Consider the following 24,388-nt stretch of genomic DNA (forward strand, 5'->3'; position numbering starts at 1 on the left):
CCTGGGCCAGGCACGGTGACTCACACCTGTAATCCCAGCACTTTGGGAGGCCGAGGCAGGTAGATCACCTGAGGTCAGTTCGAGACCAGCCTGGCCGATGTGGTGAAACCCCGTCTCTACTGAAAATGCAAAAAATTAGCCAGACATGGTGGCGGGCACCTGTAATCCCAGCTACTCAGGAGGCTGAGGCAGGAGAATCGCTTGAACCTGGGAGGCAGAGGTTGCGGTGAGCCAGGATCGTGCCACTGCACTCCAGCCTGGACAAGAGCAAAACTCTGTCTCAAAAAGATAAAAAAATAAAAAAATAAATAAATAAATAAAAAGACCAGTCTGGGCAACACAATGGGACCCCATCTCTAAAAAAATAATAAAATTAGCTGGATGTGGTGGTGCATGCCCGTGGTCCCAGCTACCTGGGAGGCTGAGGTGGGAGGACTGCCTGAGCCCAAGAGGTCAAAGCTACAGTGAGCCATGATTGCACCACTGCACTCCAGCCTGGGTGATAGAACAAGACTCCGACAAAAGAAGAAAAAAAAGGTGGGGCACGGTGGCTCACGCCTGTAATCCCAGCACTTTGGGAGGCCGAGGTGGGTGGATCATGAGGTCAGGAGATCGAGACCATCCTGGCTAACACGGTGAAACCTGGTCTCTACTACAAATACAAAAAATTAGCCAGGCGTGGTGGCGGGCACCTGTAGTCCCAGCTACTCGGGAGGCTGAGGCAGAGAATGGCGTGAACCCAGGAGGCGGAGCTTGCAGTGAGCCGAGATGGCGCCACTGCACTCCAGCCTGGGCGACAGAGCCAGACTCCGTCTCAAAATAAAATAAAATAAAATAAAAATAACCTTCCTATACAACTACAGTCATCAAAACAGTATGGCCAGCATAAGCACAGACACGTAGACCAATGAAATAGAATTCAGAGTCCAGTTTTAAACCCCATATCTATGGCCAGCTGATTTTCAACAACGCTCTAACACCACTCGATGGCGAAAGAACAGTCTCTTCAGTGAACGGTGCTGGGACACCTGGAAAACCACATGCAAAAGAATACTGTTAGACCCTCACCTCGCTTCATATATGAAAGTTCACTCGAAAATGGATCAACTCTCTACGTATAAGGACTACAACTATGAAACTGGTGTAGATAAACATGGGGCAAATCTTCATGACCTCAGATTTGGCAATGGAGTCACAGATTTGACACCAAAGGTGTGAGCGACAAGAGAAAACAGATAAATAGAATTTCATAAACATATAAAACATTCATGCAACAAGGGACATTATCAGGGCTGGGTGCGGCAGCTCACGCCTGTAATCCCAGCTAGTTGGGAGGCTGGGGTGGGAGGATTGCTTGAGCCTAGGAAGTCAGGGTTACAGCAAACCAAGATCACACCACTGCGCTCCAGCCTGGGCAACAGAGTGAGACCCTGCTCAAAAAGCAGACATTATGAAGAATGTAAAAAAAAAAAAAAAAAAAAAAAAAAAAAACCTAAAAAAGGGGAAAAGATATTTGAAATCACATACCCAAAATATTTAAAGAACTTCTATAACACAACAACAAAAACAAACAACCTAATTCAAAAATGGACAACGGGCTGGGCATGGTGACTCAAGCCTGTAATCCCAGCACTTTGGGAGGCCAAGACAGATGGATCACTTGAGATTGGGAGTTCGAGACCAGCCTCGCAAACATGGCGCAACCCCATCAGTACTAAAAATACAAAAATTAGCCGGGCGTGGCGGCGGGAGTCTATAATTCCAGCTACTTGGGAGGCTGAGGGAGGAAAATCACTTGAACCCAGGAGGCAGAGGTTGTAGTGAGCCGAGATGGCGCCACTGCACTCCAGCCTGGCCAAAAGAGTGAGACTCCATCTCGGAAAACAAACAAACAAAAATGGGCAATGGATATATCTAGACATTTCTCGAGAAAGAGATACGTGCAGCCAGCAAGCATGTGAAAAGATGTGAAACATCACGGGTCATCAAGGAATGCAAATAAAAACCTCAACAGTTACCGCTCTATACCCTAGAGGATGGCTATAATTTTTAAGAAACAGAAAACAAGCATTGCTGAGGATGTGAAGAAACAGGAACCCTCACACATTGCTGGTGGACCTATGATAGGATACAGCCACTGGAAAACGGCTTAGCAGTTCCTCAGAAAGCTAAACAGAAAATTATTGCATGAGCCTGCAATTCCATTCCTAGGTGTATACACCCAGAGGAACTGAAAACGGGCACTCAAACAAGTACAAACACACACACACACACACACACACACACACACACACACACACACATGTTCACAGCAGCACTATTCCCCATAGCAAATGGGTAGAAACAGCCCAAACGTCTATCCACAGATGAATGGATAAACAGAGAATGGTATAGCTGTCCGTCATTCTGCGTAGATTCCATACTTTTGAATTTACCTCCTCACTGAAGTTCATTTGCAAACCCCAAACTGATACTGTCAGCTTTCACAGTCATTTGCAGACACGCCCAGAACAGCAGAAAGGTTGAGCTGCCCAACACGCATGTTCCCAGCAGATGTCAAGCAAGGCAACGCTGTCGTCTTGCTTTGGAAAAACTTCTTCACAACACACATGTATTACTTTGCAATCAGATGAGGCCTTCCAAATTCTTTTTCCTTGAGAGAAAGGAGTGATTTTTCTGTAAAAGGACATCCTACCAACAGGTCAAACAAAATGTGGCCTCAGTTATGTTCTAATGCCTAACACTGCATAAAGCACAATTCCTTCATTTTACAGGCGATGCCATATTCAAGGTCAAGTGCACTCGCTGAAAAACCCTCATGCTTATACAAGAATAGAGCTGTCGGAGAAAGCACCTTTTCTGCTCCGGTCTTAGAGCCACACTCGCCGGAGAAGCCAAACAACATCTTTTTCATTGCAGGACCCTCAACCTCCTTTGGGCCCTCTGAGGTCTGAGGCTCCCTTTCTCCACTGAACTTCCTTGCCCAGATTGACTGGAAGGAGCCGACACCATCTCAACAATGAACGGATGAAATGCCTACTATGTGCCAGGCCCTGGGCCAAGTGCTACACCTGCTGTCTCCCTCTTAATCTTCCTGATGCCTGAGAAGCAGACGCAGCCAGAAACCCCATCTTATGGATAGACAAACTGAGGCCCAGAGGAGTGACCCACTCACGGTGACACAGCCAGGCTCTGAGACTGAACGCTGGCGTGTCCACCTCCAAACTGCGGTCTCCGCAGCTCTCTCCCTACCCAGTCTGGACACACCAGCGCCTCCCCAAACCCACCCCGTCACCAACCTCTGTTTACTCCTTATTCCACTTACCTGACCTCACACCGAGGAGTAAGCCATGGCTAACCACCAAACGCAAGCCCTGGCTACACCAGGTAGAAAAACCGCCAGCAAACCCATGCACTATGACCCTGTCCCTAATCGTGTTCCAAATCCTGCAGCCATGACACACTCCTATCCCTGGCACCAAAACTCATCAAGCACTGTCATTCTAGGTCATGCCTGTCTCAGGTATTTGGACAACTTGGTGTGTGTTTACAAAGAGCTGGTTCCAATCCTAGCTCTGCCAACTTCTGAGGCTTGACCAAGTGACTCGGGATCCAGGATCTCCTCCACCTGTGAACAGCACACACACCACTGCCGCTGTGAGGAGGACCTGCATCCCTGGACCTTGCCGTGGGGCCACTGGTACTCCCGGTGTAGGACCCTCTACAACCACCCCAGGAAGAGAGGGTTCCCAGGCAATCGGGCACATGGTACACTGAAGTGGCTGGCCTCTGTCCTGAGAGAGAGGGAGCGCTGCGATTCTCAGCACAGGCTCATGGCAGAACTCCGGGCCCAGCTACGCGGCTTCTGCAGGAATTATTCAGACAAATAAACACCAAGAAACATGACTTAAAAAAAAAAAAAAAAAAAACACACAGAAAAACTGGCCATCCTCCAAAAGGGCTCAATGAAAGCACATGCTGAGATTTGAAAAACCTGCTACATCTAAAATGGGAGAATTTTACTATATGTAAATTATACCTCGACAAACTAGACTTAAAGAAAACAACTTAACCCAACTATGTTACCATGGGTTGCTGGAGGTGCACACGCTCCTGCTGAAGGGCACCGAGGGAGCTGGCACCACGCTTGGGGCCTTCCAGAGGAACCAGGCAACAGGCGCTCTAGAGGAACATGGGGTCCCATGCCCCCCATGCAACTACACGCCCCCACACCCTAAATGAAGCCCCCAGGATCCCAAAAGAGCAGGCAGGGATTCAGAGAGGGCTCTCTGCCCTCTCGACACCCCCACACAGGGGAGGATGCTGGGCCCAGCAGTGACAATCCTATGGTCAAAGGGCCCCCGGCTCCCTTTCTCTACAGGGCCAGGATGCAAGAGTGGAGCTTCAGGAAGTCAGGACAGAAACAGCCCTGGAGTCTGCATTTCAGACTCAGTTGAGTGCTGCAGGACACAGCAGGTGGGGGCACCTGAGTGGCGGCCACTTAGGGCCCCTGCTGCACTGGGTACAGTGGCACCACACAGTATGGGTTTCTGCCACACTTGGGAGCGGCTGGCCTGCATCTCGCCTGAAGTTGCCCCTACTAAGCAAGGATGACAAGCAGCAAACAGCACTGGCCAGGCCCTGCCCCACCTGCCTCCGAATCCACAGGCAGCCCACGGCGGAGCCAGGCAGCAGCCGGAGCCCCTTGCCTGAGGGCGCTAGGAAGTAGAATGGATGCCACCAGTCCCCAGGTGGCTGAAGGCCGTGTCAGGGACCAGACAGGTGTCTGGGAACACAGAAAACCTCACTGAGCTTGGGCACAATGGCAAGTGCCTGTAGTCCCAGCTACTTGGGAGGCTGAGGTGGCAGGATCGCTTGAGCCTGGTAGGTTGAGGATACAGTGAGCTATGATTGCACCACTGCACTCCAGCCTGGGCAAAAGAGCAAGACCTTGTCTCTAAAAACAAAACAAAAAATGCCTTGCTGGCCCAAACTGCTTCTGAACCTCAGAGGACCTTAATCTAAGTCACCCCAGAGGCGAGTTTAAACTGCCCATACAGATGGTGGTTCCACAGCCCACCCGCTAGAATACCAGTGCCTGGGCTGTGGAGCACCTTTGCAGATGGGCTCGAGCAATCCCCTCAACCGCCCCAAGAGGGGGCTGCTGTTCTCATTCCCCTTCCATATGCTCACCGGATACAGCTGGGAAGACTGGGAGCCCGGGCACACACCTGGCAGAGGGGTGGCCCCATAGGCCCAAGGGCAGGGACCACTCACCCCTCAGGAGGCCCACTTGCAGGCAGGTTCGGCTCTTCTCCCAGCAGGGCCTCAATTCCAACAAAGCCTCAGAATGACCTAGGTTTCTGTGAACTGGACCCCGGGCGAGGCCTTGCATCTGAAATCGGCCAAGCTGCACCGGCTGAAATGTCACCCGGCTCCTAGGAGGGCCACACGCCAAATGCCTCTCCTCAAGGCCCTTCGTGCCAGGGGGTTTGTGGAAAAGTGGAATGGCAGCCACGCAGCCCGGCACCGCCAGGTACAAACCAGAGACTCAGCAACCAAGCGGGGCGGCATCCACAGGCCTCCCAGGGACACCTCCTTCCCCAGTGCTGCCTCCATGCCAGGCCAGCTGCACTTGTGGGAAAGCAGCCATGGACAAGCCACAAGCCAGGAAATGTCACTGCTGGCCCTGTGGTGACACCTGGGAGGAGGAGCAGGGGCAGGCTCTGAGTTGTTTTAATCATTAGGCCAAAAAAAAAGAAAAAAAAAGGTGAAAAACTACAGATGAAAGAAAAGAAAAGAAAACCCCCTGGACTCCCACCACCCAGATGACCCGGATGACCCATGCCAACATTCTGGATAGAGATAACTCCTTTTTCCTTTAAGTATTATATATGTAGCTTGCTTCGTTAATTCTGAAGGTCATCAAAGATTCTGCCCAGAAGACGCACCGTAATCGGACCGTAATCAGATATTGATGCTATTTCCTGATCTCAGTCACTACACACGGCCCGGTTATTAACCCTCTAGGACTATCGAGGAAGCTGGCCCTGACAGGGGATGTCACTGCTGGCACATTTTCTAGGCAACTGGACAGGAGGTGGCCCAGCAGCTCCCCTAGAGAAGCAGACCAAGGGACACGCCCACCTGCTGTCATGAAACCAGCCGTGTCCTGGCCCCCGACGTCCCCAGGAATGGAGATGGTGACCAGCACTCCCCGCAGCACTCACTAGAATGTCTGTGCACGGGCAGCGGCCAGTTGTCTGGCCTGTTTTGTGAACTGCCGTGGCACCCGGAGCAGGGGTCCCCACAGAGAGGCATCCTGCTTGCTCCCCTCAGGGATCCTACCTTGTTTTTGAAGTGCACCTCGATGGGCATGATGAAGCCAGCGTACCCCGACTCCTCTACTTTGTAGGGGGGCTCCTTGCACACTAAAAAGAAAAGGAAGAAACACACCCATCAGCTTCCTGCCTGTTTCAGGCCCAGCCGCCAGCGGCAGTACCGCACCCCTCAACCCCACCACCTCCTCACAGGGGCTTGGCTGGCCTCTCGGGGGTGGCTTTTCAGGAGGTTAAGCCCCTGACAGGGTTGACTTCCACGGCCAAGGGATCTTAGGAATAAAACAGCAGGGAAGAAGAGGAGAAAGGAGACTCGGCCACCAGCATGGTCAGCAGAGAGTGAGAAGGAATGTTAGCCTGTCATCGGGATACTTGCTCCTGCAGAGGACGAGGAGGCTGAGGCCAGAGAAGGCTGCACAAGTTTGCCCGACTCGGGTCGATGTCGGTAAGCGTGACCTGGGTGAGGTGTGAAACCCAGCAGGGAGGGCCACACACTCTACTGTCACCACCTCCAGCATGGGGGCTGAGCACCTGCTGCACCACGGACACATGCACTGGGAGACGGGGGAGCCCCAGGCGGCTGGGACCCTCCTCCTGGGTTCTAGTTTAGCACCTAATAAGAGCATTCCCAAGTGACGCAAACAAAACCCTATTGACCCCAGAGATTAAAAAAGAGAAAAAAAGGCCGAACACGGTGGCTCACACCTGTAATCCCAGCACTTTGGGAGGCCAAGGCAGGCGGATCACTTGAGGCCAGGGGTTCGAGACCAGCCTGGCCAACATGATGAAACTCCGTCTCTAATAAAAACACAAAAAATTAGCTGGGCGTGGTGGCACACACCTGTAATCCCAACTACTCAGGAAGCTGAGGCAGGAGAATTGCTTGAACCCCGGAGGCAGAGGTTGCAGTAAGCGGAGATTGTGCCACTGCACTCCAGCCTGGGTAACAGAGCGAGACTCCATTAAAAAAATTAATAAATAAACAAAGTGCAGCATGGGGCCAGGCACCTGAATACTTAATCCGAACCTGGGGAGGAAAGTGGAGGCAGAACAGAGGAAGGGTGGCCTGTCCCCAGCAGAGGAGGCGCGGGCATGGCCAGTGGCCTGGGATTTGCTCTCAGACTCCACCCATGCCTCGTCTTCTCCCCACTTGCCCATAGTCTGAATCGCACCCAGCCACAAAGGCCCACAGCAGGGCCACCTCCTTCGAGAAACAGACCCCATGTCCCTCTGCCTCTGACCTCCAGGTCACGTGCTTCCCAAATCTACTGTCACATCTTATCTCATGGTCCCCACCCCTTCAAGAAGGAATCCTGTCCTGTGACGGGTACTCCACGCCTGAAGAACTTCTATCCCCCCAGACAGCGCCAAGAGGGACGGCAGTCGGCCGAGTGCTTCAGTTCAACCAGGGAGAACAGGGAGACGCACCGGCCCACTCTCCTGCCTGAGAGCCCACAGGAAGCAAGAGGACAGGAATAAGGCCGTGAGAGTGAAGGCAGGAGGGAGGAGATTCAAGCCACCTGCGAGTTTCTGAAAGGCAGAAGTCGGACGAGGACACGATGGGCAAGGGGCAGGACGAGGAAGCGATGGCTCAGAGTCTGCCATGGGGGCGCTGCAGGGCAGGGACAGCCACTGGTGCCAGAAGGCTGAAGGTCCTGGACTGGCTGAGCGGAGGGCAGGAGTGAGGATGAAAGCTGGGGGAGGGAAAGGGAGCACGGTGGGGGAGGAGGGTGGGAGCAGGAGAGCGACTGCCACTGCGGGGCCTGAGCTTCTCCCTGGGGTGACAGCAATGTTCTGGAATTAGACAGCGGTGATGATTCGAATCAGTGGTCATGGCCGCACAACTATGTGAATATACTGAAAACGCTAACTGTACACATTACAAGAGTGAATTTTATGATGTGTAAATTACATCTCCATAAAGCGGTTATTAAAAAAAAACAAAAGGGCAAACTGAAAGGCTGTGTTGGGCACAGGAGCCCTGGGATCCCTCCCTCCTGCCCATCCTCCTTCCCGCCCATTCCCCCTCCACCCCTCCCCACCCCAGGAAGTTTCAGGTTTCCCTCTGGAGAAACTGAGATGGTTCTGTGTCTCAAGGAGCCAACTATCTGGGGGAAGCTGAAACTTGTAGCGTGGAAACCAGACCCCGAGGAAGGCCTTACTCATTAGGAAATCAGGAGGCCCGTGAGCCTTCAGGCCTGTGGATAGGCAGAACCCACCCTCCCATCACAGAACACTCAGGAGCTCCCACCAGGAGGAAAGAGCCCGAGCAAACAAATAATTTGGAGACCACAGAGAGCTTGACAAAAAGAAAGAAAAAAAATAAAAACCAAGAGTCAACGTCCTCAGATTCAAGGAGATATATATCCAACAAATAAAAATAAGATACTTCTAAAAGGGGAAATTACAGCCAGGCACCACAGCTCACACCTGTAATCCTAGGCACTCTGGGAGGCCGAGGTGGGAGGATCACTTGACACCAGGAGTTCAAGGCCAACCTGGACGACACTCTCTACTAAAAATACAAAAAAAATTAGCCAGGCGTGGTGGAGCGCACCTGTAATCCCAGCTACTTGGGAGGCTGAAGCACGAGAATCACTTGCACCCAGGCAGTGGAGGTTGCAGTGAGCCAAGATAGTGCCACTGCCCTCCAGCCTAGGTGACTGAGCGAAACTCTGTTAAAAAAAAAAAAAAAAAGAAAAGAAAATGAGGATCCCAGAAAGAAAAAAAGAGAGGAAATAAACGGATGGAAGGAAACTGTCAAATAAATAGAAGGAAACTTTCAGAGCTAAAATGAAAGACACTCAAATGTCACAAAACATAGTGAACAGCTAAAAAAAAAAAAAACAAAAAAAAAACAAAAAAAAAAACCCATGATGTCATAAAGCAAGCGTCCTAAAAACATCCTAAATGTTTCCACAGAAAAAAACAGATCACGTATAATGGGATGAGGACCGAATGGCATCAGACTTTCCAGAAGATACTAACACAACGCCTTCATAGCACTAAGTGATATATACTCCCAAAATGTTTGGGAGCAGGAGTGTTGTGAATTTGGGATTTTTCAGACTTTGGAATATTCGCATTCCTCTGGTTCAGCATCCCTAACCCAAAAATCCAAAATCTAAAATGCTCCAGTGAGCATTTTCTGAGCATCATGTCAGCACTCAAAAAGTTTTGGATCAGCTGGGTGCAGTGGCTCCCGCCTGTAATCCCAGTACTTTGGGAGGCCGAGGAAGGCGAATCACCTGGAGTCAGGAGTTCAAGACCAGCCTGACCAACATGGAGAAACCCCATCTCTAATAAAAATACAAAATTAGCAAGGTGAGGTGGTGCACGCCTGTAATCCCAGCTACTTGGGAGGCTGAGGCAGGGGAATAGCTTGAACCTAGGAGGCGGAGGTTGCAGTGAGCCAAGATCGCGCCATTGCACTCCAGCCTGGGCAACAAGAGTGAAACTCTGTTTCAACAACAACAAAAGTTTTGGATCTTGGCCAGGTGCAATGGCTCACGCCTGTAATCTCAGCACTTTGGGAGGCTGCAGCAGGCGGATCACGAGGTTAACAGATTGAGGCCATCCTGACCAACATGGTGAAACCCTGTCTCTACTAAAAATACAAAAATTAGCCAGGGGTGGTGGTGGGGGCTTGTAGTCCTAGCTACTCAGGAGGCTGAGGCAGGAGAATCGCTTGAACCCGGGAGGCGGAGGTTGCAGCGAGCCGAGAACGCGCCACTGCACTCCAGCCTGGGCGACAGAGTGAGACTCTGTTTCAAAAAAAGTTTTGGATCTTAAGCCGGGTATGGTGGCTCATGCCGGTAATCCCAGCATTTTGGGAGGCCGAGGCGGGAAGATTTTAAGCCCAAGAGTTCAAGATCAACTTGGGCAACATGGTGACATCCCGTCTCTGCAAAAAATAAAAAAGTTAGCTGGATATGGTGGCGGGCCAGTAGTCTCAGCTACTTGGGAGGCTGAGGCAGGAGGACTGCTTCAGCCCAAAGGTCAAGGCTGCAGTAAGCTGTGATCGCAACACTGCACTCCAGTCTGGGTGGCAGAGTGAGATTCTGTCTCCAAAAAAAAAAAAAAAAAGTTTTGGATTTTGGATTTTCAGCTTAGGGATTCTTGACCTGTAATTCCCAAACCACAAAATTACACCCAACCAACCAACCATTCTACTGTGAGAAGAGAATAATGGCATTTTCAAACATGCTAGGACTCAAAGGGTTTACTGCCCACGTCTTTCTTATAAATTTTTTTTTTTTTTTTTTTTTTTTTTTGAGACAGAGTTTCTCTCTGTCACCCAGGCTGGAGTGCAGTGGTGCGACCTCAGCTCACTGCAACCCCTGCCTCCCAGGTTCAAGCGATTTTCCTGCCTCGGCCTCCCGAGTAGCTGGGATTACAGGCATCCTCACTGCCCCTGGCTAACTTTTTGTAATTTTAGTAGAGATGGGGTTTTGCCATGTTGGCCAGACTGGTCTTGAACTCCTGATCTCAGGTGATCCACCTGCCTCAGCCTCCCAAAGTTCTGGGATTACAGGCATGAGCTACTGTGCCCAGCCAGAAATGTCTTAAGTAATCTCTTGGAATATTACTTGAGACACTGCTCTACCAAAACAAGAAAATAAACCAAAACACAGGCCGATAAACGAACCTCAGGAGAACAGGAGAGAAAAGGCCCAGGGTAGTGGCTAAAGGGGTGGCTGGAGAAGAGTCCGTTGTGATTAGAGAAGGAAGGCACAGAGAACCAGCATGAAACACTCAGAGGACTTTACAAACAAGCCAGAAAGCCAGGTAAGGCAGCTGACACCTGTAATCCCAGCTACTCCTGAAGCAGAGGCGGGAGGACTGCTTGAGCCCAAGGAGTTGGAGTTTAGTCTGGGCAACACAGCGACACCCCCATCTCTAAAAGATTTTTTTTTTTTTTTTTTTTGAGACATAGTTTCGCTCTGTCGCCCAGGTCGGAGTGCACTGGTGTGATCTCGGCTCACTGCAACCTCTGCATCCCGGGTTCAAGTGATTCTCCTGCCTCAGCTTCCCAAGTAGCTGGGACTAAAGGCACGCGCCACCACAGCCGGCTAATTTTTTTGTATTTTTAGTAGAGACAGAGTTTCAGCATATTGGCCAGGCTGGTCTTGAATTCTTGACCTCAGGTGATCCACCCGTCTCAGCCTCCCAAAGTGCTGGCATGAACCACCGCACCCGGCCAAAAAATTAAAAAAAAAAAAAAAAAATTCCACAGAATAAATGAAATGACTGAGAGAATGGGGGGAAAATGAAGGTATGCTAAAGACACAATGCAAAAAGGAGAAGTAAGGGGGTATTCCAAAAGCCACAGACCAAATGTGAAGCAAGCTAAAATAGGGCCAAATTTTAACCAAAAATGACCAAAAAGAACCCGTTTCACATGGACCTGACTTTGAGCCTTCTCTCTGGAGTGGCCCAGAGTTCAGGACATGGGAAACAGAAGCTGAATGAAGTCCTGCCGTCCCAACCAGCCTGATGGTGACAGCATCAAACATGTCAACGCCGCCTACTGCTAGTTCCCAACTCTTACAGTCAATCTATAATCGGGGAGCGAAGGTCTTGGTCTTCGTCAATAAGCTTAACAACATCCACTGTAGCCTCAAAAGGAGGGGTGCAGCAGGATCAAAAAGAGACAGGGTACTGGTGGCCTTGCCCTCCTCAGTGGAGTGTCAGAAAACACTAACAAAAGCTGACCAGGTGCAAGGGTCCATCCAGTCATCAAACACTTAGTAAGCACCTACTGTATCCCTGCAGGCACCGAACATGTAGCAGCAAACAAAACTGGCAGAAAGCTCTGACTTGGGGTGGGGAGAGGGATGGACAAGATGAAGAAGTCATATGTACGAGATGTTAAGATGGTGCTAAGGAGAAAACCAAAGCAGAAAACAAAAAGGCTAAGAAGCATATGGCTGTGTGGGTGTATTGGGCAACGAAACTGCGATTGAGCCCAGGCAGCCAGAGGACTCCCTAAAAAGGGTGACGTGGGACTCTTCTGTGAAGGATCCCAAAGGTAAACAGGCTCACATCATCATTCAAAGTCACAAAGACAACCAACGCAGAAGCGAGTCACTGGACTATTAAAAACTTAGAGACGACAGTGGATAAAAGGGGTCCTTTGGGATACATTCTAACCCTTCAAGCTGGTAAATCAGTAAGTATTGTCTACATTTAAAAAATCAAGAAATAAGAAGCAAATGAGCTGGTATTAAGAGGAGTCCAGAGAGGGCTAGGAAGACAGCCCCGGGGAGGGAAGGACTAAGGAGGCCAGGAACAGCAACTTTGTACCTTACATGTTTCTACCCTATTTGATTTGTGATAATGTAAGCCGGGGCGGAAGTAAAAGATACTTTTTAAGTACCTCAAGTATCAATCCAGAGGCTGGAGTGCTCTAAGAGGTTCACTCCCTCTCTAAAGTTTTATTCAATGCCACAGAGTGTGAGCTGGAAATTTACTTTCTGATACATTTGATGGGGCCGCTATCTGCCTCCAGGCCCCACACACAGACTGCAACAAACAGGGCTCAGCTACTAATTTAAAGGCCGCCTGCAAACTGACACTGAAGCCTGGCATGGTGGCACGCGCCTGCCAAGAGCTCAAGACAAGCCTGGGCAACACGACAAACAAAAAACAAAAAACTAAAAACTAACCCTTAAGAGTGAGCCCCACTCACCACCCCATCTTCCAGGTACTTGGAGAAGGTGCCATGTCAACGTCGTGGGGAACAAAGGTGAAATCAACAGCCTCAAAGTGGATGGAAATCAGCGTCCAGGGCCCATCCCTGTGCTCCAGGGACAGAGAAAAGGGGAGGGGTGAGGGGGTTGGTGAAGAAGTGGAGTGGATACCACCAGAGAAAGGAAAGAGGGCCTGGTGCAGGAGGGGCAGCCAGGCTCCTGCTCTGCCAACGTGGCGCAAAAGCAGCCACAGGCAACACCTATGCGGGCGGGCATGGCCGTGCACCAATAAAAACAGGCTGCACTGGCAGTGGCCAGACCCAGCCCACAGGCCAGCCTGCCCACCCTGCTCTAAGCACAGGCAGCGGCCTGCCCCCTGGGCCCGTCTCCCCGTCTGCAGAAGAGGGCTGTGGCGAGAAGAAAACGCGATCCTGCGCACGAAGCGCTGGCCAGGAAGTGCTCGATAGATGGCATGTGTCCCCACGATTAGGAAGCGGTTTATAAACATCTGCCGCTGTCAGGAGCCTCCGCGGCCATCCTCTAAGAGGCTTAGAGAGAGAAGAAGGAAAAGGGGAAAAGGTGAAGACTCAGGAAAGGAGAAATGCAGAGGGAAAGGGAAGCCGCAGGCTGAGGGAATCGCAGGTGGGCATCCCTTCAGAATGACAAGCCTCTACTGCTGTCAACGCCCATCACTTCCCCACTAGGCTGCAAACCACTTACAGGCTCAGGGCCAGGGTCCTGGGTCCTGGGTCCCGGGAAGCTCTTGCTTCAACCTAAGCACACCTATGCTTGTGCACGGCTCACCTCCCATGGCCCCTGGAGCTCCCGGGACCCCCGTATTGCAGGGTAGAGGGGTCACCAGCCCAGCCAGGGCTCTTCCCACCCTGAAGTGCTTCCTACAGAAAGTCCCTCATTCCTTTATCAAGACATCACCCAAGAAGCATTTATCGAACCCCTGTGACGTGCTGGGCTCCGGGCTTCACACTGGCGACTCAGCGGTAAGAAAAGTAGACGCAGCCCCAGCCCTGATGGCGCTCACCAGACCACCACCTCACTCTCCGATTCCCCACCACAGCCTTTCCCTAGGGCTCACTTCCCCAGGAGGGCATCCCTGATCATAAACTGGGTGACTTCCTGCCTGTGCCCCGTCACACTGCACCCTCCAGGAAGGCCAGGGCCCCCACGCCACAGGTGGAGATGCTGACAGAATACACGACTGAGGCACTCGTGCTGAATCAATGACGGCCTGAGGCTTGAAGGGAGAGGGAAGACACGGAAGAGAAAAGACAGTGGTGACATGAGCTCCGGCATTCTTTCTGCCCCACATATTGGGAATTCTTCACATGGCACATAAACAAACATAGGCCCGGTCGGCAACTTCCTGATCACTCACCAGCCGGCTGACTTCACTTGTCCCACCCATGCCAACCTGGCTGTGCTCCCTGGCTGCTTCCCAGAGCTCGGGTCTAAATCATGACACAACAGACCGCCACCACCTCCTTCAGTTTTTCCTACGACTAACTCAACAGCTGGAGGTGACACGGCTCCAATGCCCCCACGCCGAGGGACGCAAGCTGGAACCTCACGGTTGGAGGGGTCCTGCTGCTCCTGAGGGAGGGGTGGAGCCTGGCCTTGGGAGGAGTGAAGACAGATGGGTCCGTGCTGTGGGCACTCAGGGCTTGAGGCCACTCACCGCGTCTGGGCTTGGGGAAGCTGTCGTGCAGCCAGAAGACCACCTTCTCCACGAAGTGCTGGATGTCACATTGCTCGGGGCCGCGGACAAACACCATCCAGTCGTGAGTGAACCCCTCCGTGGTGGGCTTCTTGCGCAGTTGGGCGCGATGCCCCAGCTCTAACCTCACCTGGACGGTGCACTGGAGGAGAGAGAGGTGGGGAGATGAGGTCAGCACACGCCTCCAAGCAGGGGACTGTCCCCTTACCCACAGAGAACTTTTGATAAAGACCCCCAGCAGTGCGACACGCTCTCAACCCAGTGAGCAGCACACAGACGGCTTCCTATCGCGCCAGCACCTTGCCGCAGACGCCCTGTGCCTTCTCCCCTCCGTACTCCCACACAGACCCCGTGTCTCCTCTCATCCGCCGCCTCATCCTCAATTCCACCCGCACAGCCTCCTCACCGGTCCCCAGCTCAGCCCAGCTCACTCCTGCCTCAGGGCCACCGCACTGGCCTAGGATCCTCTGCTCCTGAGACCTCCCACACTGGCGCCTCTTGTCACTGGGCTCTCAGCTTGACTGTCCCTCTGCAGGGAAGCCTCCCCTGACCACCGATCCAAAAGCATCCACCACCGCTCCCATCACTCTATCACAGAGGATGCTCTTCCGAGCACTTTCACTATCAAAAGTCACCTTGCTGATGGCTGTCAGTGTCTCTGCCACCTAAGCTTGTTGACTCCAGCATTTTCATTCCCACGCACGCATCACAGCGCCTCCCGGAGGCCCCTCTCCTTTCCCTAAGTCATCAGCTACAACACTGGCTTTCAGTTTCAAAAGCAGAATGGGAGGTTCCCAAGAAGAAGGCAGAGGCCAGCCTGCGGCCCCCTGGTGACCGGTCCCAGGTGGACCCGTGGCCTGGGCAGCCCAGCTCCCTCCGCTGAGCACATGTCGTGTCTGACACTTTGCTCTGAAATACAAAGCAGCTCAGGCCAGTTCCACGCCACTGAACACAAAGTTGCATGCCTTCAAAGCACTCTTCATACCTAGGTTGGCCAAAACCGCCAACAGGGAACCTACAGTAAATATCCACCCTGCTTTGTAAAAACCTCCCCAGACTCTTCACAGATACGGCCCTGACACCCGCTATCAAATACAAGAATGTTACAAAATAAAGCAGCAGCCAAGTGCACACTTGCTTCTAAGTGCTGAGATAGCCGGGAGCCTGCCAGACCATGGCCTGAGTCCTACACCCTCCCCTGACAGAGCCGCCCTCCCGGGCCCCAGACCAGACAGCTCCCATCTGCGCCTTTCCACGCCATCGCTCGGCAACTGGCCAGGTGTGTCCCAGTGGCCGCAATCCCTCCAGTACCTGTCTCTTCTTTGGCATTTCGAGGCCCCGTTCAGACCCCGCCACCTGGCTGAGTGCCCCGGCGCCTGGCCGGCTTCCCTCCCTCTCCGTTCCCCTCTCTGAGCTCTCAGTTGTCACGCGATGGAGCCGCTGGGGCAGGCAGATCCTATCGCCCCCACCCCCGCCCGCCATGTTAAAGCTTTCCACGGCTTGTCACTCCCTCAGAAGGAAGCCCGAGCCCCGTGCACGTCTTCCACGCGTGTATTTCCTCAAGTCTGAGACGCTCGTCTCTTTTCATGTCCTAACCCTTTTGAAGTCAGAGTCCAGCCTGCACACAGGCGCACACGTGCACACACACACACAGAAGCTGCTCCTGAGTTGGTGGCGCTGTCCTGGTATCTCAGAGTCCCAGAACTGAGGAAATGCAGGAAACGCGCACATTCCAGCTCAATCCTACAGCCAGCCCCAGACACACCAGGAACAGCCACCCCATCTCTCTTCATCTCTTCTAGTGCCGCAGCCTGGGTGCCCTAAGCTCGTTTCAAAACCCTACTCATCTCAAGTCCTGGCTCACACGCTGCCCTGTCCAGGGCCCTTTCTGGTAGCCACGCTGGAGACCAACCTTGAGTACCCACAGAAGCCTGTGGGCAGCTCCACGGGAGCCCCTTCATCCCATCCCCCGCTCCTGGGTTGTTGACGCAGCCCCCAGGGCCCCTGTGAACTCTCTGAGAGCAGGGACTACATCTTGTTCGTCCTCTTAGCCTCTATCTTGAAACCACGGGACAGGAGGCCTGGACGATGCTGGATTAGTTAAACCAGAGAGCCTCTCAGGTCAGGGAGTTCTAAATGCTGCTTTTGGAGACGGCAGGGCCATGGTGGCAGATAAGGACAGGCCAGTTCCAGCATGTGGAAGAACTGGTCAGAGAGGCTGAGGGTCTGTGCGCACAGCAAGCCAGGTATAAGAAATGAGGCGGAGGCGTGCAATTTCTATTTGGCAACTTAAAAAGTAAACTGAAACATGTACATGATACAGATATACAATTTTTATTTGTCAACTAAAAATTAATTTTTAAAAGGAAAGGGGGCAGAGGGGATTCCCTTGGCTCAGGACGACTGTCCCTCTGGAGTTCCCTGGGAAAAGAGGGCAGGGACTCCCTAGGGACCAGGCACACTGCAGGGGGTGCCTGGGATCAGGCCGGAGACAAAAGAAATAACCCGTCATCGTAAGTGGCTGACGGATATGGGAAACGGTCTCAGAGTCAAAGCCCCCTGGCCCTCTGTGTAAGGCCTGGGGTGCAGGCAGAAAAGGGCGAATGGCAAACTAACAGCAACCCCAGCCCATGAGGAGGCAACCAGAGGGAGTGGCTGGAAAAAGGGGTGAACACAGCCCAAAGCCACAGAACTGACAGGACCCGAGGGTGGAGGACATTCAGGTAACCCCAAGATCCGGGCAGCAGGGACATTCACGACCCCAGTGTGGGAAGAAAGTGGGGATGGACGGAAGATCAGGCGCACTCATAAACCCCTGGCGCTGCGGATTCATGAGGATCTCAGGTAAGAGTACCCCCACCAAACACACAAGGTGAGGGCTGAGCACCGGCATGGCAATACTCAGGCCAAGCACGAGTGTCTGCCTGAACACCACCGTATTCCAACAAACCCAAAACAACACTGACATTAGCCCTGAGCGGCTGTGACCACCCTCTATGCTTACACGCGTGTGCCTCTGCCTTTTTCGCTAGAAAACAGGAAGGCAACCCCTGTCCCGCTGGGAGCATTACAGGTGAAAACTAAATGTACATATACATCATGGGAACAGCACCAGGATGCGGGAGAACGACTCCTGCTTCTGTGGAGCTGACTCCCACACAATGACAGTGTCTCCTCGGAATCGCTTATTCACTGACCCGGCCACTCAGACCTCGGCCGACTTCCCGGCATTTCTGATGACAGGGAGTTCCTACCCAGGGCACGCAGGCGGCAGAGCAGTTATTGTGAAAGAGTGAAAGACCGCGGTTCCACTGGAGAGGGGGAGGATGGAAGCACCAGAACTCCACCGCAGTGGCCAAAGTAAACAGGAAGGTTCCGAGGCAGCGATGGGTAATCTTTGCAGCCGGCAGGCCGGGCCCAAAGCGCTGCCCGGGCGACATCGATGCCCTGGGGGCTGGCGCCAACTTGAGCCTCAACACCCACTGTTAAGGGCACACCCCAGACTTGGCCAACAGATGCGAAGTTCGGGTGCCTGGCCTGCTGCACCCAGGGGACTGTGGAGTGCTGAGGGGGGCACTCCCCGGAAGGGTGGAATAACAGAGTCTCTGCTGTTGTAGTAAAAAAGGAATCACAGATTCAGTAAGACGCTCAAGCCACGTCAACGGGAGGCAAGAAGTGGAGCCCCGGCCAACGCGTTTGACTTGTCAGGTCATGATAATTTATTAGCACAGCTAAGCCAATTCCATAGCCAAGGGTAACCACCCCCCTTCCCCCACACCACCTGGACTCTTTCCCTGGCCATTAGGACCAAAGAATTGAAGCTAATCAATTAGCTGTCTCTCTAGGAAGGGTGCCTGGCTGCAGAGGTTAAGTGACAGGCTCTCCAGAATGTCTTAGAGTGAATAATCTGATTGGTCAGTGGCTCTCCCCCAATTTTATCCCAGCAAGTTCCTTCAAGGCACCAGGAATACCTGCTGCTGGGAGGCCACTTTTTTGGAACCTCTGGAATGGACGGCTGGAAATGAGCCAGGGGGCTGTGGTCTCAGGGATTTCCACTTCCCTGCACCTCTGGGACCACCCTGACACCCACTCCCCAACAAAAGCCCAGGATAAAGGGGAACCTTCCAGGACCGTCCCAGAAAGAGCTGTCCGTCTCACTTCTGGGAAACCATCTGAAAGACAGCGGACGGAGGGATGGGAACGAGCGCTCTGAGGGCCATCTGGGGACAGTTAGGCTTGGGCAGAGGGCCTCAGCTGGGACACTGCCCTCTCTCCAGGCCAGCTGGCAGAGGGCACTTGGAACCAAAGGGCCAAAATCCCAAATCAGGCAAACCAGGCAGCCTCTCGAGGGCAGCTTCCCCGGGGCTTTCTCAACGCAGCGTGCGGTTCTCCCCAGGTGTGGGCTACAGCGGCCCCCGCCTGGCAAAGAGCTGCGAGCCAGCCTTGTTCCAACAGCTTCACACAATTCCTTCAGCCGATGTACCCCACTTCCTGCAAGCCCTGAAGGCAGGTCTTCAACAACCAGTTCATCTGAAGATTTCCCCTGGTCTTCTGGTGGGAATTCTCAATAGACGCCCTTCCTCTGGGAACTTGCACTTCGCCCAGTGGTGGAATTACACCTGGAGTTCGGCTACTGCATCTCATTCCCTCAGAGGCAACGATCCCCTCCCCTCCCAGGAGAGGAGAACACTGAGGAGTCGTTTCCCTCTTCAGCCTAAATTGATTCTGAGGTCCTCCTGGGCTGAACACGTGCACGTGTGTGAGCCACACATGCACAAACAGGAAGAGGTGACGAGGCTTGGGCGATCCCATGGAGCGACGGCAACATGAGACCCAATAAAACCCCCTGCGGAATCTTCTCCCGCCAGGCCCAGTCGGGGCCCTCAGTGGTAACCACTGAATTAGAATGTAAGAGATGGGGAAAGACAGGTGCCCCTCCGTGACAGTCCTCTGAAGCGGAGAGCTGCCCACCCAGAAGGCAGGGGCCTCTCACTGACAGGTACACCGGGTCCTGGTCCCCTGACTGCTGGCACACTGGGGCTAGGGGCCAGCACCTCCACCCCTCTTCTGCCTCCATCTGTCCTCGTCCCTTTGACCCAAGGCACGATGACAAAGCGATGAGAAGGCACTCAATGAATTTCTCTCTGGAAACTCTCTTAAGAGTGGTGTGTAGACCACCTGGAAATGCAAATTCCCCTTTATAGGGTCTGCAGGTTCCTGGTAAGACTGACTCTCTGACCACATTGTCAGGGGAGGCCTGGGACAGAGTATTTACGAACCAGGGGCCCACAGATGTGTAGACAGTGTACCGGCTATCTCCCAGGTTCTCCAGGGGGAGGGGGAGGAGCCTTGGTGGACTTTTTGAATGTGCACAACCCCAATACAGGCATCTGTCACCAGACCAGGTGGGCCTGGCTGCAAAGGGGCTGATTCCTAGTTACTTGTATTTAACCAGCAGCTGGCAAAGCTGAGTGCAAAACCTCCCATTACGAACCACAACGGGCATAAAGGGAAACGGGACTCTGGTCCCTGCCCTCAACTGCTTCACAATATAATCACTTTAGGACAAAAAAAACTGGCAGGTCAGCTTTCCACGGAGTAGCTTCAGAGCTGGGAGCAGGTGAGAAATCTGTCACACCTCAGCCAGCAACCTGGGTAATTCGGAGCTTTTCGGGCAGGTTTGGCGAACCAGCCGAGTTGCAGGAGGAAGAGTCTACCCACCCTTGCCTGCTGGTAGGACTTCTGAGCCTGCATTTCCACATCTGTGAAATGGGCCCCTGGCATCAGAAACAAACTTTCCCCGCTGAAGAACATCGTTGCGAGGCAGCTGCTCTCATATCCAAACCTAGGAGAGCATCTGCAGGACCAGCAAGCAGCAATTCGAGCGTGGGGGTGCTCCCTGGTCCTTTTGAAGAACGTGACTGCCCAGATGCTGACACCACCTTCCAGCTCCCTAGGCAGCCCCAGTCCCCGTGACCTGCTCTCAGGCCCTTTCCCAATCTCTTTTCGGCATCTGCTCAGCCTTATCCTTGTCACGTCCCAGTCCCCTCCCCCGGCCCCAGCCCAGGAAACAAACCACACTCCTTCCAGACATAACCCTTAAGTGAACAGGGAACTCGCTCATCCCCCTGCCAAAAAAAATACAAATACCACAGACAACACCAGCACAGACTTGGGGCAGAGAGGGAATCAAACGTGCGGGTTACGGTTGGGGCAAAGAGAACCAGAAAGGCATTTTCCTGGCCACAGGGAAAAGATGTCAATGCTGAGAAGCTGGGAGCCCAGAGCACAGTGGGAAATCCTGCTTCTTAGGGGGGTCTGAAAGTCCTAGAGAGTAAAAGAGGAAGGCAAAAGAGAGAATCAAAGCCTCCCAAAGCCAGCGACTGGGTGGAAAGCTGTGCTGTTTCCCACTATAATGAGGCACTAACATTTTGTGGCATCTGGGGGGCTAGTGGGAGCGGAAGCCCGGGTTCTGCTCGATTCAAAGCATTTTCCCTGTGCCAAGAGTCCCGCAGGGACACTGACCGCCAACTCACCTACTTGAGTAAAAGATACCATTCTCTCCTGTTTCCCCAGGGGCCTCCGGCTCTGTGAGGAAGGGACAGAACCCTTAGGCCTCTCTCAAATTTGCATGAAAGCTTTGCTGGGGAAGCTAGAATCAGGCTTTGGGTCCAAACACACTTCCCTCCGGGAGCAGCTTCCCTTGCAAACACTTCTGCAAGGAGGGAGACCATCACCATCGACGGAACTTTCTGCGATGATGGAAATGCATCTGCATTGCCCGACAGGGTGGTCAGTAGCTCAGTAGCTCAGTAATGGTGGTTACTGAGCGCTTAAAATGTGGTTGGTGCGATGGAGGAACTGAAGTTGTCATTCGAGTTAGTTTAAATGTAAATCAGCCACAGATGCTGGTGACTGTGGTACCCGGCACTGCAAAGCCAGCTCTCTCCCACACCTGTCCACCTGAGTGAGACCTTTATCTCCCTCTGTCGCAGACCAGGAATGCCACCCATTTCCACCATCCCACTTACATAAGTAACAGCCACCCAGACCTCCAGGGTTCCACACATCACAAGGGGAACAGACACGCTTCGGCCTCTCCCCCAGGGACTAAGGAAGGAGGAAAGGGGCCATACCCTATGCCTCTGTGTGCCCAACGGGACTTGCCCGGAGGCGGGCTTCATTGAAAGTGGACACTAAAGGTATATTTCATTTGGGTTTTTAACTCAATACAGATTGGAAGCAACAAGCTCTGTCCCTTCAACGGAAATCAACTCACACCACGCCGTGGAAATCCACCAATCAACTGCTGCAAACTCTTCCTTACCTCTTAAAAAGAAGGCAGCAACACCCAAACCAGATGGGAAGCCATGGGAACTGGGTGCCAGAAGCATGAGACACCTGTCTCCACGACCCTGTGTCACAGGCGCCGAGATGGGCAGGAGGGAGGATTCTTGCCCCCACCCATGAAACCACACAGTCACACAGTGCCACTTCAGTGGCGCCAGCAGCCAGGGACGCCCCAACCTGCCCTCTCTAACGGCGGAGATTTTGGCTGCCAGCCCCACAGCCCCACAATACCTTTCCTGGCCTGGTGCCCCTGAAAGCCAGGGCAGCAGAGGAGGAGGAAGAAATGATCCCATGCTGGGGGCCAGCAATGCTTCTGGGCTTGAGGAAGAGGGGTAGGGGCTTGGGTATTGGAGAAGAGGCAGCGCAGAGTTGGGTAAAGGGGGTGCCAGGGTGCAGGAAGGCCTCGTGTTTATGAGAACCAACACAGACCAATGGGGAGGGGCCGTCCAGAGCGTTTAGGGAGGTTGGGGAACCCACCCACCCTGGGTTTCAACTGAGGCTCTAAGATCCTGGGGGAAAAAAACAGAAAATGAGGTGGAAGGAGGGAGAGAGTAGTGGCTGAAAGAGACATCAGGACTCATCAGGCTGATGGGCGTTAGATGAAGTGGGAGATCCTGAAGGCAAAGGTTGTACAGGAGACTGCAGGACTGTGACGTGACGAACCAGCCTGGGAGGGAGATCTGGACTGGGGTCAAGTGTGGGGAAGCCTAAATCAGGATCCCAGGGGCAGAGAGGGCCCAAGCTGAGGGGAACAGCAGGCCATCAGTGACTCAAAGGTCTGGGGAATCCAGGTCAGAGAAGAAACTGCTCCTGGTCCCGGTCTCAGAGCAGAGGGTCTGAAGGTGAAAGAGACAGCCCCGCCGGGTCCGAGGGAGAGTGACCAGGGCCTGAAACTAGAAGGGGGCTGAGGCAGCAGGGTGGGTCAAAGAAAGATGTCTGAAAAAGCAAGTACAAAGAGAGGGGACACTCCAAACAGGCCTAAATCCCTGCAGCAAAAGACGGAAGGCCAGGGTCCTAGGGAGTCAGAGGAGCTCAGGCCAGGGCTGGGGTTGGGGGAGAAAGGGATGCCCTGGCTGCAGCCGGGGCAGGATCAGACGGGAGAGAAGGCTCAGGTCCAGGTAGCGGATGGGTGGAGATAAAGCTTAGGCTGGGCCTGGGTTCAAGGAAGAGAGACGCCGCAGAGCAGGGTCCCAGGGGGCCGGGGACGCCTCATATCTGAGCTGAGGTTGAAGGGAGGACAGGCAGCAGGTTGGGGACTCTGGGAGTTTGAGGCGACACGGGGACAAGGGTCCAGACAGGAAAGGAGACAGTGACTGGCCCTGGACCTAGAGAGGGAAAGGTCTACAGGGCAGATCCGAGGGGTCCCGGGAGGGGTCTGAACAGGGCCCAGATCCCAGGAAGTGCCTGGAAGGAGCTCTGGGCCAGGCTGAAGTCCCGAGAGCTGTCTTGAGGTCCCTAAGCCGGGCTGGGGTCCCCAGGGGCGTCCCAGGTGGATGCAGGTCGGACTGGCGTTCCGAGGGGTCTCCCGGGGGTCTCCGAGCCAGGCTGGGGGGTCACCAGGGGCGTCCCAGGGGGCTCCGGGCCCGGCCCGGGTCCCGAAGGGTGTCCGAGGCGCCCTGGCCGGGGTCGCGGATGGGGGAGGGGCGCCCCCGCCCCACATAAAGGCCCGGGGAGCGGCGGGAGCGCACAAAGCGGGCGGGCGGGCGCGGAGCGGGGAGGCCGGGACCGGGGAGGGCCGGGCGGGCCGGCGGGCGGGAGGGGGCCGGGCGGGCTGCGCTGGGGCGGCGCGGCCGCTCCTCACCTGATTGTCCATGGCTGGCGCCCCGCCCCGCCCCCGGGCCCCGCGTCGCTCGCCGCCGCCGCCGCCGCCGCCGCCGCTCAACGCCGCCCCGCCGCCCTCATTGTCTGTCAAGCGCCGCCGCCGCCGCCGCCGCCGCCGATCCCGGCCGCCCGCTCGCCCGCCAGCCCCGCGGAACCGGAAACCACCACCAGCCCGGGTCGCGCACCGATCACGGGCCCCCGCCGCCGACTAGGGCCCGCCGCATCGACTGACAGCCACCTGGGCCAATCGACGGCGCGGACGGCCGCTTGTGGCGCGGGACTTCCTGCCTGGCGGGGGCCTGCCGGGCTGCGGCCGGAGGGACGAAGCCCGCAGCCAATGGGAGGCCGGGACCGGAGGGGCGGGAGGAGGGAGGGAGGGAGGCGCGAGGCGAGCCTGGCGGAGGGGAGCGCGAGGTGTGCGCCGCACGTGGAGGGGGGCGGGGGCGGGACGGGCG

At 54.2% G+C, this 24,388-nt stretch overlaps 1 protein-coding gene across 4 annotated transcripts in view; it reads right to left on the minus strand.

Annotated features, from left to right (window-relative positions):
* Positions 1 to 24,132, minus strand: part of MLLT1 (MLLT1 super elongation complex subunit) — a 69,744-nt gene extending 45,612 nt beyond the window's left edge. Inside the window, exons 1-3 of one of the 4 annotated variants that reach the window (XM_031004254.3) lie at positions 23,914 to 24,132; positions 14,724 to 14,904; positions 6,349 to 6,431 (exon numbers count right to left, since the gene is read on the minus strand). In XM_031004254.3, the coding sequence (XP_030860114.1) occupies positions 6,349 to 6,431; positions 14,724 to 14,904; positions 23,914 to 23,925 (276 nt within the window). In that variant the 5' untranslated portion in view covers positions 23,926 to 24,132. Of the gene's footprint in view, positions 1 to 6,348; positions 6,432 to 14,723; positions 14,905 to 15,397; positions 15,732 to 16,073; positions 16,475 to 23,913 lie in introns of those variants that run through there. The other 3 variants (XM_004059839.5, XM_019016301.4, XM_019016303.4) reach the window with 3 other exon arrangements.
* Positions 24,133 to 24,388: the final 256 nt, after the last annotated feature.

Source organism: Gorilla gorilla, chromosome 20 (assembly GCF_029281585.2).
Source record: "Gorilla gorilla gorilla isolate KB3781 chromosome 20, NHGRI_mGorGor1-v2.1_pri, whole genome shotgun sequence".
NCBI lineage: Eukaryota > Metazoa > Chordata > Mammalia > Primates > Hominidae > Gorilla > Gorilla gorilla.